The 21,344-nt window shown below is 42.9% G+C and overlaps 1 protein-coding gene across 1 annotated transcript; it reads left to right on the top strand.

Moving 5' to 3' along the window:
• Positions 1-2,270: 2,270 nt before the first annotated feature.
• On the top strand, positions 2,271-15,088 carry LOC120930608 (extracellular calcium-sensing receptor-like). The gene is made up of 6 exons (XM_040341783.1): positions 2,271-2,416; positions 6,071-6,362; positions 8,036-8,872; positions 11,867-12,094; positions 12,191-12,314; positions 13,764-15,088. Exons 1-6 carry the CDS (start codon positions 2,271-2,273, stop codon positions 14,663-14,665), a joined length of 2,529 nt encoding a protein of 842 aa, XP_040197717.1. The 3' UTR covers positions 14,666-15,088.
• The last annotated feature ends 6,256 nt before the right edge of the window (positions 15,089-21,344 follow it).

Genomic DNA, 21,344 nt, shown 5'->3' with positions numbered 1-21,344 from the left:
AAAAATATATCTTGAGTAAAAATACCAACCAAACTATACTACCCTGCTTGTCAGGACATTCAATACCATCAGCTATTCCCCTGAATATACTGGTGTCACTTTAGCATTCACATTTAGGGTGTTTTTCTTATATATGTTTACAGAGCGATCTGTCACTTGGAGAACACTCACTGGGCCAGATTCACGAAAAATTACAGCGGCGTAACGTATGTTCTTTACGTTACTCCACCGCAAGTTTTCATCGTAAGTGCTTGATTCACAAAGCACTTGCGTGTAAACTTGCGGCGGCGTAGCGTAAAGCCGTCCGGCGCAAGCCCGCCTAATTCAAATGGGGCGGGGACCATTTAAATTAGGCGCGTTCCCGCGCCGGACGTACTGCGCATGCTCCGTTTTAAAATTTCCCGCCGTGCTTTGCGCGAAATGATGTCGCCCCGACGTAATGTTTTGAACGGCGACGTGCGTAACGTACTTTCGTATTCCCGGACAACTTACGCAAAAAAAAAATTTGAAATTCGACGCGGGAACGACGGCCATACTTTAACATGGGCTGTCTATTGTTACACCACCTAAATAGCAGCCGTAACTTTGCGATGAGAAAAGCCGACTAGCGACGACGTAAGAGAATGCGACGAACACACGTACCTTCGTGGATCGCCGTAAACAGCTAATTAGCATACCCGACGCGGAAAACTACGCGATCTCCACCCAGCGGCCGCCGAAGTATTGCATCCTAAGATCCGAAGGCGTACGAAGGCGTACGCCTGTCGGATCTTAGCCAAATGCCGTCGTATCTTTGTTTGTGAATTACAAATAAAGATACAACGCGGCAAATTTAAAAGTACGCTGGAGTATCAGTAGATACTCCGGCGTACTTATTCTCTGAATCTGGCCCACTGTTTTTCATTTTATTTTCAATCTATGCCATGTTTTTGAATTTAAATTTTCCACTTAATTGGTTTTACTCAGCGCAGCTATTTTGCTTTTTACTATACTACCTACATGATCAGCCTTTATTATTATTATTATTATTATTATTATTATTATTATTATACAGGATTAATATAGCGCCAACAGTTTATGCAGCGCTTTACAATATCAAAGGGAGACAATACAGTTACAATACAATAAAATAAAATACAAGAGGATTAAGAGGGCCCTGCTCAGAAGAGCTTACAATCTAATAGGGTGGGGCAGGTGGTACAAAAGTTTGTAACCGTGGGGAAGAGGTAAAAGATTAGTTGGAGACGTGATAGGCTTCCCTGAAGAGATGAGTTTTCAGGGATTGCCTGAAGGTAGCAAGAGTGGGGGATAGCCGGACAGGTTGAGGTAGTGAGTTCCAGAGGATGGTAGAGGCTCTGAAGAAATTCTGGAGAGGAGCATGGGAGGAGGAGATGAGAGTGCTTGACAGTAGCTCGAGAAGAGCGGAGAGGACGGTTTGGGATATGTTTGAAGACAACATTGGTGATGTAGGTTGGGGCAAAGTTGTGAATGGCTTTGTAGGTTGTGGTTAGTATTTTGAATTTAATTTGCTGGGTGATCGGGAGCCAGTGCAGGGATTGGAGGAGAGGTTTGGCAGACACTGAGCAGTTGGTAAGGTGGATAAGTCTGGCAGCAGCATTCATGATAGACTGAAGCGGGCATAGCCTATAGAGAGGCAGGCCAATAAGAAGGGAGTTGCAATAGTCAAGGCGAGAGATAACAAGGGAGTGAATGAGGAGCTTGGTGGTTTCATTTGATAAAAAGGGGCGAATTTTAGAGATGTTACGGAGGTGAATTCTACAAACTTTTGACAACGATTGGACTTGAGGTTGAAATGACAAGTCAGAGTCTAGGATTATACCTAGTACCCTGGCGTGAGGGGAGGGACTGATGGTTGCATTGTTTAAAATAAAGATGGGAGAAGGTTAAATAAAGATGGCGTTGAGAGGGGAACAGAGAGATGCTCCATGCACTTCATGGCTATTGCCCACTTCTTCAGGAGTATAACATGCATGTGAAAAAGGATCCTAAAACGTCACCCACTGATTGGACATGAGAATGCAAAGTATGTAGGTGCAATATTAAATAGCTAACAAAAAAAACAAAAAAAAATGTCTTGTGTTTTTGTTTTCACCATAACAAATAAAGATAATAAGTTAAAAAAAGATGTATGCTCCCTTTAATAGAATGCACTGATTTATTCTCCTCCATGCAGGCTGAAGTCGCATATTTATTGTTGCTTGTGGCATCTCTTCCTCTCGTACCTCATTCCGGTCTCCTACTGCAGTGACATGGGATGTGGACTGAATGCCTCCAACCTCTCTGGAGCCATGGGCCATGGGGATATCCTGATCGGGGCTTTGTTACCTTTCCATATCGATAAACTGTTCAAGAAATTCATGTTTACAGAGGCCCCTCTACCAGACATCTGCTCCATGTAAGACCTTATTGTACAGTGAAAACAAAACGTAGAGAACATCATCATGGTACATGTCATGTATTTCTGTGACGTCGAGCAAAACACTTATAATTCGCATAATACAGTCTGTAGAAGTAGAAGAAATGGGCCATGGATTAGACGCCAGTTTCCTGTTTGCTCCTGTGGTTCTTATCACATGTGCTGCTGGCTTCTGTGTTCACCTCTGAGAAAGTCTCCATCAACAAATACAGACAAAAAATAAGTACTTTAGTGCAGCAGGGAAGAAGTGGAAGGCTAGAACTCCGTTTTTTATTTTTTTATTTTTATCTTTTATTTTGTTTTTTCATCAACCTAATATAACAGTTGATATTTCGTAAAAGTACACGTATCTGAGACAATACACATACTGTTGAGATATTGTTATTGAATTGAGTGGCATTATATGCTATAGCCTGAAATAACCTTTTTTCCAATTCCCATAAGCCCCCACTCATAGACCCCCACAACCACCAGGCCAGGGTTGTGCAGGAGAGGCCCTTGTCTTAATCAGCACGGTACCCCCATATGCTGAAATACCTTAAGGGTTGGGAATGTATTTTAGGGGGTGCTCCATGCTCTTTTTTTAAACAAAGAAAAACAAGTTGACATGTTATAATGCTGTTTAATGGCATTCCAACAGCATTATATTTCTTTGCAATTGTCAGTGTTGATGTAGTAAGTTGTGTACACTGTGCAGATAACCACTTCACAAGCAGGTTTAACCGCTTAAGGACCACCGCACGTCAGTAGAATGGCACAGCTGGGCACATGGACGTACAGGTACAGGTACGTCCCCTTTAAGATGCCAAGCCGTGGGTCGCGAGCGCACTGGCGTAAACCGGTCCAGTCCTCCGTTACCTTGCCCACGGGTCCCGCGGACCCGATCACCGCCGGCGTCCCGCGATCGGGTCACAGAGAGGAAGAACGGGGAGAGGTGAGTGTAAACAAACCTTCCCCGTTCTTCCTAGTGTGGCTGTCAGTGATCGTCTGTTCCCTGTGTTAGGGAACGACGATCAGTGACGTCACACGCACAGCCACGCCCCCCCACAGTAAGAACACTCCCTTAGAACACACTTAACCCCTACAGCGCCCCCTCCTGGTTAACCCCTGCAATGCCAGTGTCATTTTCACAGTAAACAGTGCATTTTTATAGCACTTTTTGCTGTGAAAATGACAATGGTCCCAAAAATGTGTCAAAAGTGTCCGATGTGTCCGCCATAATGTCGCAGTCATGAAAAAAATCGCTGATCGCCGCCATTAGTAGTAAAAAAAAAAAATATTAATAGAAATGCCATAAAACTATCCCCTATTTTGTAAACTCTATAAACCAATCAATAAACGCTTATTGTGTTTTTTTTTACCAAAAATAAGTAAAAGAATATGTATCGGCCTAAACTGAGGAAAAAAACGTTTTTATATATTTTTGGGTGATATTTATTATAGCAAAAAGTCGCTCTATTTTTGATTATAGCGCAAAAAATAAAAACCGCAGAGGTGATCTAATACCACAAAAAGAAAGCTCTATTTGTGGGAAAAAAAGGACGCAAATTTTGTTTGGGAGCCATGCCGCATGACCGCACAATTGTCAGTTAAATCGACGCAGTGCCGAATCGCAAAAAGGGGCCTTTACCTGCATATTGGTCCGGGTCTTAAGTGGTTAAGGACATTCCCCAGGCAGGCTATTTAAAGGGTAACTCCACTTTCGTGGGGGGAAAAAAATAGCAAATAAAGAAAAAATAGTAGAGTATAGTAGAATATATAGCGTATACAATTGCGACACAAGTCATATTGTAATTGAATGTTATTAAAAATTACCTTTCCTTTTCAATCTGCAGCCACTGTAAATTTTCTGTAAATGCAGTGCAATATGGCTACCTGGAGTTTTTCTGTATACAGATTGTGTACTGACCCCCCCCCCCCAGAAACATATAGGTAGATTCACGTACGGCGGTTTAACTTTGTGCGGGCGTAACGTATGTTATTTACATTACGCCGCCGCAAGTTAGAGAGGCAAGTGCAGTATTAACAAAGCACTTGCTCCGTAAGTTGCGGCGGCGTAGCGTAAATTGGCCGGCGTAAGCCCGCCTATTTCAAATGTGGAAGAGGTGGGCGTGTTTTATGGAAATTATTCGTGACCTCCCGTAAATGACGCTTCGAACGGCGCATGCGCCGTCCGTGGACGTATCCCAGTGCGCATGCTCCAAATCACGTCGCAAAAAGTCAATGCTTTCGACGTGAACGTAACTTACGCCCAGCCCCATTCACGGACGAGTTACGCAAACGACGTAAAACGTGAAAAATTTGACGGCTGTCCGACGTCCATACTTAACATTGGCTGCGCCATCTTTTTAGTGGTTTATCTTTACGCCTGAAAACGCCTTACGTAAATGGCGTATCTTTACTGCGACGGCCGTGCGTACGTTCGTGAATAGGCGTATCTTGCTGATTTACATATTCTAGGCGTAAATCAGTGTACACGCCCCTAGTGGCCAGCGTAAATAGACAGCTAAGATACAACGGCGTAGGAGACTTACACCGGTCGTATCTTAGCAACATTTAAGCGTATCTCAGTTTGAGTAACTGTACCTGAATCTGGCTAATAATTTCCTGCTTGTGTGATTGGCTCACCAATTTTTCCAGAAGTCTGTCTAAGATACAAGTCATATTTCAGGCATCCCCTGCAACAAAAATTTCATTTTTGGTGAGATACTCCCTGTAGTAACCAGTCTAAAGAGATGCAGGCCCAACAAGTTTCCTCATTAGTACTTTGCAGGTGCACACCTGATAGATAATTATAAAACTACTCTTATTAGACCCACTCATGACAGAGGCACATAGGAACATACCGAGATTTCTTCAGAATAACAAAATATAGGAATCAGCAACAAAGGTTGTTATAATCCTTCCAATGTACATAGATCACCCAGAGGGGGATGTTTTTTTTTTCTTAACACAAGTGGAGTTACGCTTTAAGTTAGGTTTTTTTAATGTTTCACTTCAAGCACTATAGAAATTTCTGCAGCCATCTGAATCGTTTTTTTTCTGCAATAGTGCATGACCCAATGGTCAGTGCCCAGTCCCCTCCATGTTAGTTGTTTGACAATCCCTTGCCTAATAGCCAAGAAAAAAAGCTATTACTGATTTACTGTTTGGCTCCCTTTGATTTACATGGGGTTTGGATTCTGTATCTGAACTTATCTAATGTTTACCAAACTTATTTTCCTATCCTTCCCTTACCTTAATTTCCTCTCCTCTTTTCTCTTTCTCTCCTTCTACTATCCCATCTATTTCATCCCCTTCCTTCCCCTCCGGTCTTTATCTCTTCTGTCCACTCTTCTCTTAACCTCTCATCTTTGCTCATCTCTCCCCATCCAATTCTGTCTTCTCCTATGTTCTGCAATTATAATTTTCCTCTCTTGTCCTCCTTTTTCTTTTTCACTCTTCAGCTATCCCATCCTCTCTTCTAATCCCTTTCATCCCTCTCTTGATGGCTCCTCTTCAGTCTTCCCCTCCTATCCTCTCCTCTTCTCCTGCACCCTGTAGATTTTTTTTTGGATGTCCAGCTTTAGAAAAATAGGAATCAACATCTCTCTTTTTCTATCACATATTTATTTTTGTTGCGTCACCATCCAGGTACCTCCTCGAAATGTTTCAGCATTTTCAGGCTATGAGGTTTGCGTTAGAGGAAATCAATGGAAACCCAGATCTTCTCTCTAATGTCACTCTTGGATTTGTTGCTTTTGATTCTTGTGCTGCTTTACGGAAAGAGCTGGAAGGAACTTTGTGGATGTTAACGGGTCAGGATGTACCGATACCTAATTATAGTTGCCGTGAAAGGCCAGATCTGGCGGCTGTCCTTGGACACACAATGTCCTCATCTTCTATTCTCATGGCTCAAGTACTGGGAATTTATAGGTTCCCACAGGTAGGAAAAATATTCTGAGCCATAGTTTGTGAAGTAGGGTGGAAGAAACTATGGAAGATGCTGCTGTTAATGTTTGGGTGGATGCAATAAAATATAGATCTATTGGTCGTAACCATGTCCAAGCTTTGAAGGTAGGCCCCCATTTTTTAATGATCTTAAAAAGCAAAAATAACAGGGTTAATCCTCTTATTTTATCCTGGTGGCACCCAAGTATGAAACATAAGTAAGTGGAAACCTCCTCAGGGGGGCCACAGGTAGCTGTAAAGATCTGACAGAGGTTATAACACCTTCCTACTTAATACCTAAAACGTTTGTCTGGAGTTGGACCAGAGGTTGATACCTAGATATCCAAGCCAATCTAACAAGGTGTGTTACTTAATTAAAAATAACTTTCTGATTAATTTGTACACGTAAAATATTTTATTCTAAATCTACATTTTTAGACATATATTAGTATGCCGTTTTTTTTTTTAATCCCTGCTGTATATGCTGACAAATGCTCAAAGATGTGGAAAAAAACATTTTCAAATTAATATATTATTATTTTTAATTACAGTGGAACCTTGGATTACGAGCATAATCCGTTCCAGGAGAATGCTCATAATCCAAAGTACTTGCATATCAAAGCGAGCTTCCCCATTGAAGTCAATGGAAACTAAAAATGATTTGTTCCGCATTGACTTCAATGGCATGCAATACCGCATGCGGCCAGGGGTGTGGGGTGCCCAAGAGCCTCATAAACACTCGGAAAGGGCAGAGGACACCTCGGCTGAACTCGGATTACCTCGGAAAATAAGTATTTCTGCGACTTTCCAAGCATTTACGAACAGCTCAGAATGGCGCCGATCTGCTCTGATTGGCGCCGTTTGGCTCTGCTCAGCTCCGGCGCCCCCCACATCAGGCCAAACACGGTATTGCACACCGTTTTGGCTCGAATCCTGTTCGTTTTGTGAGATAACACTCGCAAACCGAGTCAGTTTTTTTTTTTAAATACAGTGCTCGTATTGTGAAACGCTCATTAACCGTGGTACTCACAATCTGAGGTTCCACTGTATAACTGACAGAAGAACTAGTAAATACATGATACTGCAGATGAAAACTGAAACCTAAAGGTGGCAGTATTTATCTGAAGAATACATGTGTTACTTTTTGTCAATGGAGGCTCAAGCCTGCATATTATCAGAGCTGCAATAGTGATCACCATGTGCAGAGCTTGAGAGGTCTAAATGATGACCTGCCCTTGCTCCAGTGGGCCTGTGTGGCCTCCCTGATGTATTAAGTTTTACACCGGGGTCAGCAACCCATCGATCTTGATCTACCTGTTGATTGCAATGCAGGCAGGTGATGAGTAGATTGCTTCCCTTCTTTGATGACCCCATAAATCTGGACAGGAGCGGGGGGTTCCCTTTTCTCATTCAGCAGCTGAATACCCCCTTCTCCTCCTCTTCACCAGCATTTAGCTGCTACCAGAGGAAAGGGGTTTGGTTCCAATAAATGCCACCCCTTCCTTTTCTGAATGAATACAGTGAGTGATCGGTACCTATTCTTCAGTTTGTGAATGAACAGAAAGCTCTGTACAGAGCTCTTATTCATTCATTATGTGTGGCTGAGAACTGTGTAAAATGTAAAATGTTTTAACATGATATATTTTTTCTCTCTGAAATGTGTTACAGATCAGTCATTTTTCTACAAGCTCTCTGTTGAGTGATCGCACTCAGTTTCCATCATTCTTCAGGACTGTCCCGAGTGACACTTTCCAGTCAATGGGTCTAGCACAGCTCATCCTACATTTTGCATGGACGTGGGTTGGGTTGGTTGCTTTAGGAAATGACTATGGTCAGCAAGGTGTTCAAGTGGTCAAGAAGGAGCTCCTCAAAGCTGGAGCTTGTGTGGCCTTCACAGAGTTCATTGTTGCCAACAGTGAAGACAGAAACATACCTCATATCACTAGGGTTATAAATGAGTCGACTGCCAATGTCGTGCTCGTGTTTGCTAGTGATCTCTACTTTGTGCTCCTTGTGGAAGAAATGTTAAAGGAAAATGTAAATGGGAAGATTTTTGTGGCCAGCGAGGCTTGGTCTACCTCACCTATTTTAGGGGTGGAGAAATATTCTTCGATATTGAAGGGTTCTATTGGCTTTGCTTTCTACAGCTCTGATATTCCCGGCTTTAAAGAATTTGTGACCGATATCCATCCTCTTCCTCTTAAAGGTCCAGAAAAAAGCCTGAACCAAATATTCTGGGAAAAAACTTTTGGATGCAGATTTTTGGACCAAATGAGTCTTACTCAATCATGGAACAATTCCACAAAGTTGTGTACAGGATTTGAGAATCTCAGCACTGTAGACAATGTTTACACTGACATGTCTAATTTAAGAGGTTCTTTTAGCATCTACACTTCAGTTCAGGTTATTGCCAAAGCCCTCCACGACATGAGCACTTGTCAGAAAGGTAAAGGCCCTTTCTATAACAGGAATTGTGCAGACATTTGGGACTTCAAGCCATGGCAGGTAAGAATAGTTAGTTTCATTAAAAAGACAAGCTTTGTTTTCAATGTTAAGCCTCATACACAGGATCGGATTTTCCGCGGAAAAAGTGTAGGACTTTTGTCCGAAGGGCGTTGGCCATGAACTTGTCTTGCATACAAACGGAGCACAATTGTTGGCCAACAAACACAAAACAATGTGGTTTTTCAGCTCTTTAGCGCCACCCTTTGGGCACCTTCTGCTAATGTTGTGTTTGTTGAGCATTGCTTCTGAACATGCGTGTTTGTACTTTGGACTTTTGTCCGACGGACTTGTGTACACACGTTTTGAAAATGCGACAACAGACCGGTGTGTGCGGAAATTTTAAAGCCTGCCATCCAACATTTGTCCGTGGAAAAATCCGCCAACAATTGTCCGATGGCGTATACAAATGGTCGGATTTCCCGCCAACAGCCTGTCATCACACAGTTCCATCAGAAAATCCCATTGTGTGTATGAGGCTTTAGCCTTATTGCTGTGCAGCACAGGGAATTTATCACCTGCTTATAAGTATTTAATGTTTTGTTTGCAAATAAGATGATTTTCAGAGTTTTGAAATTACCATTTGGTCACCAGTGGTAGAGGAAATCTCTTTGAGGTGCATGGTTCAAGGGTTAAGAGATTACAAGAAAGCGCATGCAGTAAACTGTGAAATAACAAAGTCCAAAGTACCAGTCCTATAAGCTTAATAAAGCTTTAGTGTGTGAGACAGTCCATGGAACCAGGCAGCCTTGCGGTGGGAGCTGAAGCAATGCTCCAAAACATGAAACGAGAAAACAACAAGAGCAGGCGCCACTTAATAAACTGTTTGACTTTAATGTAAAATAAACATAAGATCACTCACATGGAGGTGTTGAATAACAGGCATAGGTATGAAGTCTGTGAGTCGTCCGGCCCAGCCACAATATGTGTCTCTGTCCCTTATCACCACACAGCGCTGGTGCTGTGTGGCAATTCAACGCTGCTGATCGAACACGGGAGGATATGTTGATGGCGTGCACGGATGTGCAAGCAGGGATGCTGGAGCGCACGCTGGAACGCATGTCGGGACGCTATGGCATGGGAGGAGGGAATGACATCATCACGCTGGACTTCCAGCGTGATGACGTCATTCCCTCCTCCCATGCCATAGCGTCCCGACATGCGTTCCAGCGTGTGCTCCAGCATCCCTGCTTGCACATCCATGCACAGCCATCAACACATCCTCCCGTGTTCGATCAGCAGCGTTGAATTGCCACACAGCACCAGCGCTGTGTGGTGATAAGGGACAGAGACACATATTGTGGCTGGGCCGGATGACTCACAAACTTCATACCTATGCCTGTTATTCAACACCTCCATGTGAGTGATCTTATGTTTATTTTACATTAAAGTCAACCAGTTTATTAAGTGACGCCTGCTCTTGTTGTTTTCTCGTTTCATGGTTCAAGGGTTGGCTGTTGTTAACCAGGGACCCCTCTCAAAGAGATTTTGTTTTGATGCTACATTGTTGTTCTTGGGTTGGCATCACTGATGAGAATTGACAGTAAACCAAACTATTATGCCTAGTACACACGACCGGGATTCCCGACAGGAAAAGGTGTGTCAGAAATCCAGAGGGGAAAACCGAGAACCTGCTCTCTACTTTCCCCCCGTACAGACAATCGGTTTACCCGTCAGGAAAACTCTGATGATAGCTTTTCCTTGGGAATCCCGACCGCGTTTATGCTCCATCAGTTATTTTCCACACAAGAAAACGTCAAAAAATTGCAGTTTTCTGCTACACATGGCCGGGTTTTGTGACGGGAAAAAGTCAGCCAGGAATCCCACGCTGGAAAAAAGAGATCTAGTTCTCTTTTTTTGGTCCGGTGGGTTTGGCAGTTTTCCCGTCGGAAAAAACTGCGAGAGGGCATACACACGGCCGGGATTCCCGGCCAAAAGCTCTCCTCACAGTTTTCCAGTTGGAAAACATGGTCGTGTGTATGGGGCTTTAGGCAAGAGCACAGTCCCAAAGTAAGCTAGAGGAGCCACTCTCTACCCTAGGCTTCCTACAGAGGTTGCAGTTTGACCGCCTATCTGATAGTGCCTATTATCTTTTGTATCTGTCTGTAGGGGTGGCATTCTAACGAGTGCTGTGAGGGGAGGTGTGCTAAAATGCTAGGGTGAATCCTGAGACCTTAAAATTATTTTAATGATGTCTCACTTTAAAAATGTTGAGAAAGGCTGGGCATAGAGGTTAGCATTTGGTGTTCAGGCAGAAGAGCTGCATATAGAAAAGCAATAAGAACAAGAAGACAGCTCAGGGTACAACCAGTGATGAACAGAATGCCAAAGAGCTTACAAGGACCAACATGAACAATTTTCTCAGTCACTGAGACAGGGCAGGTGTTGTTTGAAATTAAAGTCAGCAGATGGAAGGACTGCACATAGTAATAATGTATTTGACCCAAAGTAAATCACATGCAATATATCTAAAGTACATTTTCTTAGGTGCATTGAATGCTGGAGCTTGTAGAGCACAGGATAGTACTTCCTATGTACTACTTCCAGAAGAGGAGCCTGGATAGTGACTTTGCAATGACGATGATGTCAGCAGCCACCATCTTGGTCATTTTTAGCAACAGCATTAAGTTGGACATAACTTGGGAATGTTTTTTTATGTGGAAACAGTTATATTGCTTATTTAATGTGTGCTAGGCTCATTACAATACTGTTTTTTAAAACAATGGTGCAGTTATCCTTTAAACATTCTCAAACTCTATCCAAGTTCCATCAACAAACCACAGCCATTGTAACCACTCCATTTTATTTGTGAAAGTTTTTTATTTTTTTAGACTTTGTTTGAGCTTGTACATTTTCTACCATAAACAGTTCATGGTTTTGGTTACCGTTTGTACTTGGTATTTCAAAGTTGGGTAGGGAAGGCATGACAGCAACCATAAAATAATGATTGTCTCAAGATCATCAGTGATTAATACTATATGTTTGATATCACTACAGCTTAAGCTTTATATCCAGAATGTGCATGTTAAGCTTAAAAATGGAAGAGAGGTCTTCTTTGATAAAAACGGGGACCTTCCGGCAGTGTATGATATTGTGAACTGGCAGAGGGGATCGGATGGGATCATAAAGAAGGTCAAGGTGGGAAGCTACGACACATCAGTCACTGATGGAGACATCTTCACTATTAATAAAAGCAAAATCACATGGCCTACAGGAAAAGAACAGGTATTGTATAGAGGGTAACATGGAAAAGCTGATGGATTTTCAATTATTATAATCGTCCTTAGGAAATCTTACTGTTTATCTCTATTCTTTCTGAAGGTTCCAAAGTCAATATGCAGTAAGAGTTGTTCTTCAGGTTGTAGAAGAGTTGTTAGACGAGGAAAACCTGTATGTTGCTTTGAGTGTGTCCTGTGTCCTTATGGAGAATTCTCTAACCGAACAGGTGAGTATCCAAAGTAAATCTATATCTATTTTTTTTCGTTTTGGATAGCATATGGAATGATTAAAACCCTGTTTGTTTATTTCATTGAACTTCCTCTACCATGGGCACAATAGAAAGTGAGAGGATATCTCACCAAACTAACGTAAATCTCTTTTTAGATAGGGATGAGCTGCCATTGGGTCCCAATGTAGGTTTGGACCGAATTTAGTTTGTTTGGACTTGGAACTGGTGTTCGGTCAAGTTGAACCTCATGTGAAGGTGGGGAGTGAAACATTTAGCAGTGGTATTACTACTGATGCTAAATGTGACAGCTTCCCCACAGCATGGTTGTTAGGAAACCAGCAGCCATTGGTGTCTTAACAACCATTATTCATTCCTGCTTGGTCCATTCAGCTGTCAACTGGGGAATGCTGGTTTACAGCCAAAAGTAAACAAAGGGTCAGGGATTACCTATGTTTACAAAAGGGGAACAGGTTCGGGACTTTGAATGAGGCACATAAGTGGAGCAATGGATCAGTTTGAAAAAACAATTTTAATAAAATGAACACAGGTTATACAAATATCTTGGCCAGCAGGCTCCATATAAAGACATAAGTTAACATCGAATATAAAACATTTTTTGCTAGATCTCCTCATATATGATAAAGTATAGCATCTAGGATGGCCTATAGATAAAAGTGGCCCGTTGGCTCGACGCGTTTAGGCGACTATATCGCCTCATCAGGAGCGATGCATATAATCTGAAAGAAATATTATGTATGTATGAGGGCCAATAAACTATTTTTGAGACGCACCAAAAAAAAAAGGGAATATAGGGGGAGAAAAACAATAAGGATATGGAGGAACAGTGTGCTGGTGGCGTTATACCGACGGAAATCACCCTGCATCCCGCCCGGTTATGTTATTGAACTGGATAAACCACACAACCCCAGCTTCATACAATGCACTCACATTTATTAAGATAAACCATAGCATATAATTAAAATCCAAGGTCTCACATATTCCATAGAAGTATTCCCACTGCCAGGCTTCACCTCTACGCATTACGCCACTATCACATGTTTCTAAATCTGGAGGAAAAAAACAAGCGGCTGTGGCGGGGTGAATTTATTTATTGATAAATTCACCCCGCCACAGCCGCTTGATTTTTTCTCCAGATGAAGCCACTTATGATAGAACTGGGAACGGAACATGTTACATGTTCCACTCTAAAATCGAGTGAAACATGTAACATGTTCTCAAAGGTGAACTTATCCTTTAAAGCATTGGCTGCTTCCTGCCAAACTGAATTAGAAAATTTATTTTTTTGCTTTGGTACTTTTTCCAACCGTTTCCTACGCTATTCAAAATATAAAAAATAGGTTTGGCTTTAGATAGACTTTAAAAGCTTTTCTGAACCATTGATAACATGAGAACGATTATTGGTCTTTTTGTTTGTTTCTCATTCAGACTCGGATGACTGTTACAAATGTCCGTGGAATCTGTGGCCTAATGCTGAAAGGACCAAATGCCTTCCAAAGACAATTGAGTATCTTTCCTTTGAAGGACCATTAGGTGGCTCTTTGACTGCTGCTGGAGTCTCTTCATCCTCGGTGACAGTTTTTATCTTGTGCCTGTTCATTCGCCACAGACATACACCCATCGTTAAAGCCAACAACTACTCTTTAAGTTGCATTCTACTTATGTCCATATCCCTCTGCTTTCTCTGCTCCTTAAATTTCATTGGATACCCCCAGACTACTACATGTCTGATGAGGCAGACAATATTTGGTATGGTTTTTGCAGTCTGCATTTCTACAGTCTTGGCAAAAACCATTATGGTTGTCTTTGCCTTCATGGCCACCAGGCCTAATAGCAGACTTAGAATATGGACAAGCCCAAAGGTATCCTACATGATGATTTTTATGTGCTCTGTTATGCAATTATTATTGTGTGTTTTGTGGTTGACTCAGGATCCTCCATTTTTTGTATACAATACTCAAACCCAACCAGAAATCATTATAGCTGAGTGCAGTGAAGGTTCACAAAGTGCCTTTTGGGCCATGTTGGGTTATCTTGGCTTCTTGTCATCAGTCAGTTTTATTGTAGCTTTTCTCGCTCGCACACTCCCTGATAGCTTCAACGAGGCCAAGTTTATCACTTTCAGCATGCTGGCCTTCTTGAGTGTCTGGGTGTCTTACATCCCAGCTACTCTTAGTGCTCGTGGTCAATATGTAGTGGCCATGGAGGTCTTTGCTATCTTGTCATCGAGCTGGGCCCTGGTGATCTGTATGTTTTTTCCAAAATGTTATATCATATTGTTTAGATCCAGCATGAACTCTAAGGAATATCTCAGGGGCAAAGACAGGTAGCAAAATAACAATTACAAAAGTCACATCTTACCAAATGAATCTACATAAGTCGAATGGACATAGATTCTTTCCCATGCCATCCAGCAACACAAAACCAGAGATTCTACAAAAATATTAGCTCAGCATTAGCCAGCATGGGACTAGCACTATCAAACACACGTTTAGGGAATACATCTGTGAAGGTTCCTATTTATGAAGGTTATGGTTCATCTAGTAGTTAGGCACTTTAGATGGACTTGTCCTTTAATGTTTATGTTTTGCCACTTATCCAGATCTAATGAGTGTCTGGAACATTACTCAGGATTTATGCCCACATGGTTAAGTCAGTCATCTTAATCCAATCCGCAAAATATCATGTTATGTGTCAGTACAGTTCATGTTTGTAACATGACTCAACCGGTGGATCCAGTTGGTGCTCATAAGAACCTCAATGTATGATGCTGTTTATAATCTACTGTATATAAGGAAGCAAAACATCACCAGCAATGTTTGTCTAACATGTTTATTGCAAAAGAATCATTTAGTCAACATTTCTGGGCCTCTGAAAAGCCCTTCCTAAAATTGTCAGAGTCAATAGGAACATCAGTATATACCTTATCATAACTCATAGCAATGTAGCGCTATCCCCACAGGAGCCGCTGGTGAATGCGATCCCCCACCCTGCACAGCCAGACACACTGCATCTTTTGCCGCACACGGTCAGGAAACAGTCCGAGCAGCTTTGTTTTTTTGTTTTATTAGCCGATTTAAACTTGGATGGGGATGGGGGATATGAGATACCCACTTTATCAGTGTCTTAGGGCACAACTATCCCATCTGTGACTAGTGCTCCAAGCACCACTTCTTCAGGCACTGCTAACTCACCTGGCTGCAGCTGCCCCTTTCTCCTGCCCATTCCACCACAGTCCTCCTGACTGACTCTGCATCCATCCCAGATTGCTCTCTCACAGATCTCTCAGGCTGCCCCTTAAGCCTTGTAGACAAACACGGTTTTCTCGGCAAGAAAGCTGCTGGTAGAGCTTTCTTGTCAAGTAAACCATGCGTGTATACGAGGCTTTGAGGTTTCTCGTCAAGAAAACTGCCCAGAATCTAGACGAGAAAAATAGAGAACCTGCTCTCTATTTTCTCGTCGTGATTCTCGGCAGTGTTTTCCTGCCGAGAAGCCTGAGCATCTATATACTTACCTTTCGCCGTTGAAACCCGTGCATGCTCGAAATGATTTTGACGCATGCGCGGTAGCTTCCAAGGCATAGGTAGGGCGTAACAAGATGGCGGCAATGGCATCGAATGTGACTAGTGCATGCTCGTCATAGTCGATGATGTCACTGCTTTCATGCCATTCAAAAGAACAGCGGTTCTTTTGAATGGGGTGTATGTACACTCGGCCAAGAATCTCGTCAGGAAAAACAAAGTTTTTTTCCTGACGAGATTGTGGGTCGTGTGTACAGGGCTTTAGCCCTCCCAGCTGTGTGTCACTCACCAGCTCACCTCTCTGGAGATTGGCCTGAGAATGTCCTCCTGCTGTTCTCTCCTTGCTCCTGTGCCTTCTGTTCAGGATCCCTCCATGTGTCCTGTCATGAGAAGAGTCCCTGCCGTACCCGAGTCCAGGCCAGAGTTCACTCCCCAGACTAGGGGGATACTCTCAAAGGCCTCCAAAAGCCTAACACTCCATCTCCAGCTTCCGTCCAAACTCCACTGCCCGAGCTGGGCTCACCCTGAGTATTTAAGGGGGCCTTTCCCCTGCCAAAACATCTGTTGGTGATTGGTCAGGGCCCTCATAAATACTCCATGCAGCTCTAACTCCCCTCCCCTCCCTTTTCTTCTGGAAGTGTTTAGTAAGTTTGAGAAGTAGGGGGGAGGTCTCATTGATGCTGTCTGTGAGTCATCCAGCTCTCCCTGGATCTCTGCCCCAACCCAGGAAAAAAAAACACACATGCTTAGCTGCCAGCCAAGTCTGAAAAAAATGACCTACACTAAAACAAAATCTATTTACACTTCTAGCACACTAGAGGGTGCTACAGCAACAAAATGATCATGCCTCCAATGATGTCCCTATGATGTCACTCTAAATATTGTAATTGACTGCCTGCAAATTGTAATCCCTAATCATTCTACATGTAAGATATCAAGGGGTATATATTTATAGAGCAGCAAATCTGACATTCACCAAACATTCTCTACATTACATGTTTGCTAAAAGCAGCTTTCACTGCTTTGTAGATATGCCCATATAGGTCAAGGCCAGGATTAAGATGTCCAGCGGTAAGGTGGATGCAGGTGGAACCACCTTTGGTAAACCAATGAATGAACACAGTTAATCAAGTGATACACCACGAGAAAATAATGTATGAGCATAGAGGAGGGATACAAAAATATCATATGATATGGGACGTATGGAATAATGCACATGCAACTGTGGATAGGAATGAAAGATACATGGATAAATAGGTGACTGGCAGCAGTCAAAGGAATAAGTAAGATTGGGATATGATAGTAGTGAGAGGGTATAGAAGGTTGTTAGAGGTATGTATGGAATGTAAAAGATAAAAGATATAAAAAATATATATATATATTGTTGGTAACGTGAATGAAGTTTGTTTGGATTTTTTGGAATACATATAGATGTAAAATATATATATTTTTTTTAAATAAAATAAAGAGTATTATAATAAAAAAAGATGTCCATGTGGATATAAATGCTGTACAATCATTATCACCGAGGACAAGGCCGCCATTAGTAATCATGGGGTCCCATACAGCCTAGTTGACAGCTTCCCCCCCACCCCTCAGTGTGCATGTGCTTGTGCAATGCAGTATGGAGTTGAGGCAATGCACATTACATGAGTTAGTGTGATACCATACCATTCATTGCGAATGGCACCGCATTATTCTGAATGGCACCCTAAAATAGCTTGCAACGGATGTGCGTTGCACTGCCAACAAATATGGCATGCACCATTCTTTGCCAGCGCAACACATGTCAGTTGAACATATGCTGGGATGACAGGAGGTGACCCCCAATATACTGTATGTTAAAATCAGATCAGGGAAGGCCAAAAGGTGCATGTGAAATATGACACTGCTACTTCTTAGATATGGGGAATGACATCACTTCTCCACTGATATGAGGGATGACATCACTGCTCTACAAATAAAGAGGATGTCATCACTGTTCCAAAATATGAGTATAACATCATAGCATTTGGGTATGTAGTGGGAGGGCCTGGAGGTGATCCCAATAAACACACAAAGCCCAAGCTTCACATCTCTGGCTGGGGTGTCTCTACTCTGCTAGTCCCAGGTGCTCTATGCTGCTCATGGAAACATTGCGAGATGCTGGGCAAGAGGCAGGGATGGGGCCAGTGAGAGTCTGATTAGTGGCATACCCAACTATCTAGCACATGTAGCTCCCTCCTTCCACCCACACCATAATAAACAAAGGACAAGCTGCCAGTAGGGTGGGCTGTCACTGGGGGGAGTTGCAAAGGAAGTTGTGTGGCCACCTAAATCACTTGCTATCCTCCATGCTCTAGCGATAACCAGTGTGATAGACGGATATGCAGCATTCTCATTCAATCCTGTGACAGCTTTTGGGGGATGTGCTGCTTAAAAGCTAAAGCCGGGCCCCCTGCTGATCCAATGGGGCCTGTGCCAACTATGGTGAGGTGGGGGACTGACCGTGCCCCCCTACTGACAGCCCTGACAGGGAAGTCCACTTTAATGCAGCTAACTACTACTAGCTATCCCCTACTACCTACTAAGGAATGCAAAAATATTTATGTCCAATTTAATATATAATATTTTCAAAATGTCTTAATGTTTTAAAGGAAACCATTAATATCAGAATATGCAGACTGCTGCTGCTGAGCTCTCCTTATGAAAATGCTGCTTTCTTGGATTCCAAGCTGATCCATTGGTCTGAATGCTACTGGCTGTGGCAGTGGATCATCCACAAGGCAACCTAAGCAGGAGTCTAGGGCCTGGTGGAGGTCCAGGGGGCCCAGCTACAATCTTCAGGCTCCTGCGGTAAACAAGGGTGCACCTTGCTGTTACTTCACCAGGGGTATTCACTTGTAGGCAATTGTGTTTATGCCAGTAAGGGGTTTTTTGTTTTTTATTTATTTATTCTAATTTGTTAACTTAATTGTCTGAGTATAGATATATGTTTGTCCCAAGCATGACTGACTCACTACCTCTGCTGGAAGTTTATTCCAAGCATCAACTAGCTTTTCAGTAAAATAATACTTTCTAAGATTAGTTTTGAACTTCCGTCCAGTTAGTTTGAGGTCATGTCGCCATGTTCTTGATTTTGGTTTCATATTGAAATAACTGCCCCCCTGAACCTTATGCACCCCATTGATGCATTTTAAGGTTTCAATCATGTCTCCCCTTTCCCTTCTTTCCTCCAGACTGTACATATTACATTCCTGAAGTAGCTCTAGATATGTCTCTGCACTCGTTCTATCTTATCAATATATTTTTGTACTGTAAGTGAGGTTTTCAGAATTGGACACTATTAGTATTAGTATTAGTATTCTTCATGAGGTCTCATGTAGACCTGTAAAGATCTATATAGATGAATCAGGACCTCCTTCCTCCTGCTGGTGATCTCTCTAGTGATATGAAGATATATATGGAGGAATCAGGACCTCCTTCCTCCTGCTGGTGACCCCTCTAGTGATATGAAGATATATATGGAGGAATCAGGATGTCCTTCCTCCTACTGTTGACCCCTGTAGTGATATAAAGATCTAAATAGAGGAATTATGACCTCCTTCCTCCTGCTGGTGACCCCTCTAGTGATATGAAGATATATATGGAGAAATCAGGACGTCCTTCCTCTTACTCATAGGTGTGCGCAGCCTTTGGCATTAGGGTGTGCACCCCAAAGCTCAAACACACTCTACCGATCACTCACGATGTTCATTCAGGAAGAGAAGGGGCCGGTAAATGGCATATTTACTGGCCCCTTCCCCAACTCATCCTAAAACATCCACAGTAACAACCGGTGGGAGAGGAGGGAAGCCGGCAGTGCTGTGGGGGGGAAGGAGGTGGAGCCAGGTCAGTAGGGGAAATCTGTTCTGCACAGGGTGATTAGAGTGTGCCTGGGCACACCTGGTACACCCTGTGCGCATGCCTATGCTCCTACTGTTGACCCCTGTAGTGATATATCATGCTCTATATAGGGGAGTCAGGAGCTCCTTCCTTCTGCTGGTGACCCCTGACCCCTCTAGTCATATAAAGATCTATATAGGGGAGTCAGGACCGCCTTCCTCCAGTGATATTAAGATCTATATAGAGGAATCAGGATCTCCTCATTTTGCAATCATCTGTAATAAGTACCCCAAATCTTTTTCCTCTGTAGTGCTGGCCAACACTGTACCCCCAGTGTTGTACTCTCTCCAGGTATTCTTTTTCCTTAGGTGCATTATTTTACATTTAGAATCACTGAATTGCAGTTTCCACGGCTTTGACCAATCTTCCAGCAATGCCAAATCCTGTTCAGGGATATGAACCCTATTACACACCTTTGTGTCACCAGCAAAAAGACATACTTTACCCAACAAACCTTTCATTATATCACTTACAAAGCATTCACAGGGACAGTACAAAGCTGCTACCTTGTCTAGGGCCCCATTTGGCTTTACATCATATGTAAATTCTAAATGTGTTTTCTGTATGCTTGGCATCATGCCCTCTTGTATACAGGCACATTATTCAATTTGTGCCCCGACCATCTCACACTGCAAATATTCATTGGCACTCAGTAGCATAATTTAATACAAAAAAGCAGTGAAAAAATTATATATATCTAATTGATATATATGAAGGTGGGACTTTTTAATGAGACCATGACTCAGAGGTATGTAGGTCTCCATCCCTAATAGTTAGTGGAAGAGAGAAAAAGGGAGGGGAGAATGTAGTGAATGGTGGGACTTTATATGAAACATCACATATGGGTAGGTTGAATCAAGAAAAAAGCATATACTATCTAATAAATTAATGCTTTTTTCTTGATTCAACCTACCCATATGTGATGTTTCATATAAAGTCCCACCATTCACTACATTCTCCCCTCTCTTTTTCCCTTATCCTCTGGGGCCCCGTACACACGACCGGATCTGTCCGCTGGGATTTATCCGCGGATCAGTTCCAGCAGACAAATCCGGTAGTGTGTACGGCCTAGCGGACATTTTTCGGCGGACATTTGTCCAGCCGACCGTTTTTCAGGCGGATAAAAATTTCTTAGCATGCTAAGAAATTTATCCGCTGGAAACCTGTCCGTCAGACGTGTTCGGTCGTCTGTACAGACTCACCGGACACGTCCGACCGTCCGCCATCCCTCGCATGCGTCGTACTGATTCGACGCATACGTGGAAGCTTTGAACTTCCAGGGCCGCCCACGTCGCCGCGTCATCGTCGCGGCGACGGCGCGGCCACGAACCGTGTATTGTTTACGCGCGGATTTCTGTCTGATGGTGTGTACAACCATCAGACAGAAATCTCCGGGCGGACATGTCCGCTGGAAACGGTCCGGTGGACCGTTTTCAGCGGATTATCCGCCCGTGTGTACGGGGCCTAATACAAAAAAAGCAATTATATTAGTCTCACAAGAGGACTGAGGATTTTGACATCTTCAGTGATATGACCTGCCCACTCCAGTTTCTGACCACCACTA

This window comes from Rana temporaria, chromosome 3 (assembly GCF_905171775.1).
Source record: "Rana temporaria chromosome 3, aRanTem1.1, whole genome shotgun sequence".
Classification (NCBI taxonomy): Eukaryota; Metazoa; Chordata; class Amphibia; order Anura; family Ranidae; genus Rana; species Rana temporaria.
Note: the sequence above shows the minus strand (reverse complement) of the source record. Positions and strands in the feature narration are given on the sequence as shown.

What these genes read in the sequence shown, in the direction of transcription:
- LOC120930608 (XM_040341783.1), top strand. Translation starts at nt 2,271, where the DNA reads ATGGGATGTGGACTGAATGCCTCCAACCTCTCTGGAGCCATGGGCCAT. An exon ending in CTACCAGACATCTGCTCCAT is followed by an intron (nt 2,417 to 6,070) that starts GTAAGACCTTAT and finishes GTCACCATCCAG; the next exon opens with GTACCTCCTCGAAATGTTTC. An exon ending in AGAATTCTCTAACCGAACAG is followed by an intron (nt 12,315 to 13,763) that starts GTGAGTATCCAA and finishes TTTCTCATTCAG; the next exon opens with ACTCGGATGACTGTTACAAA.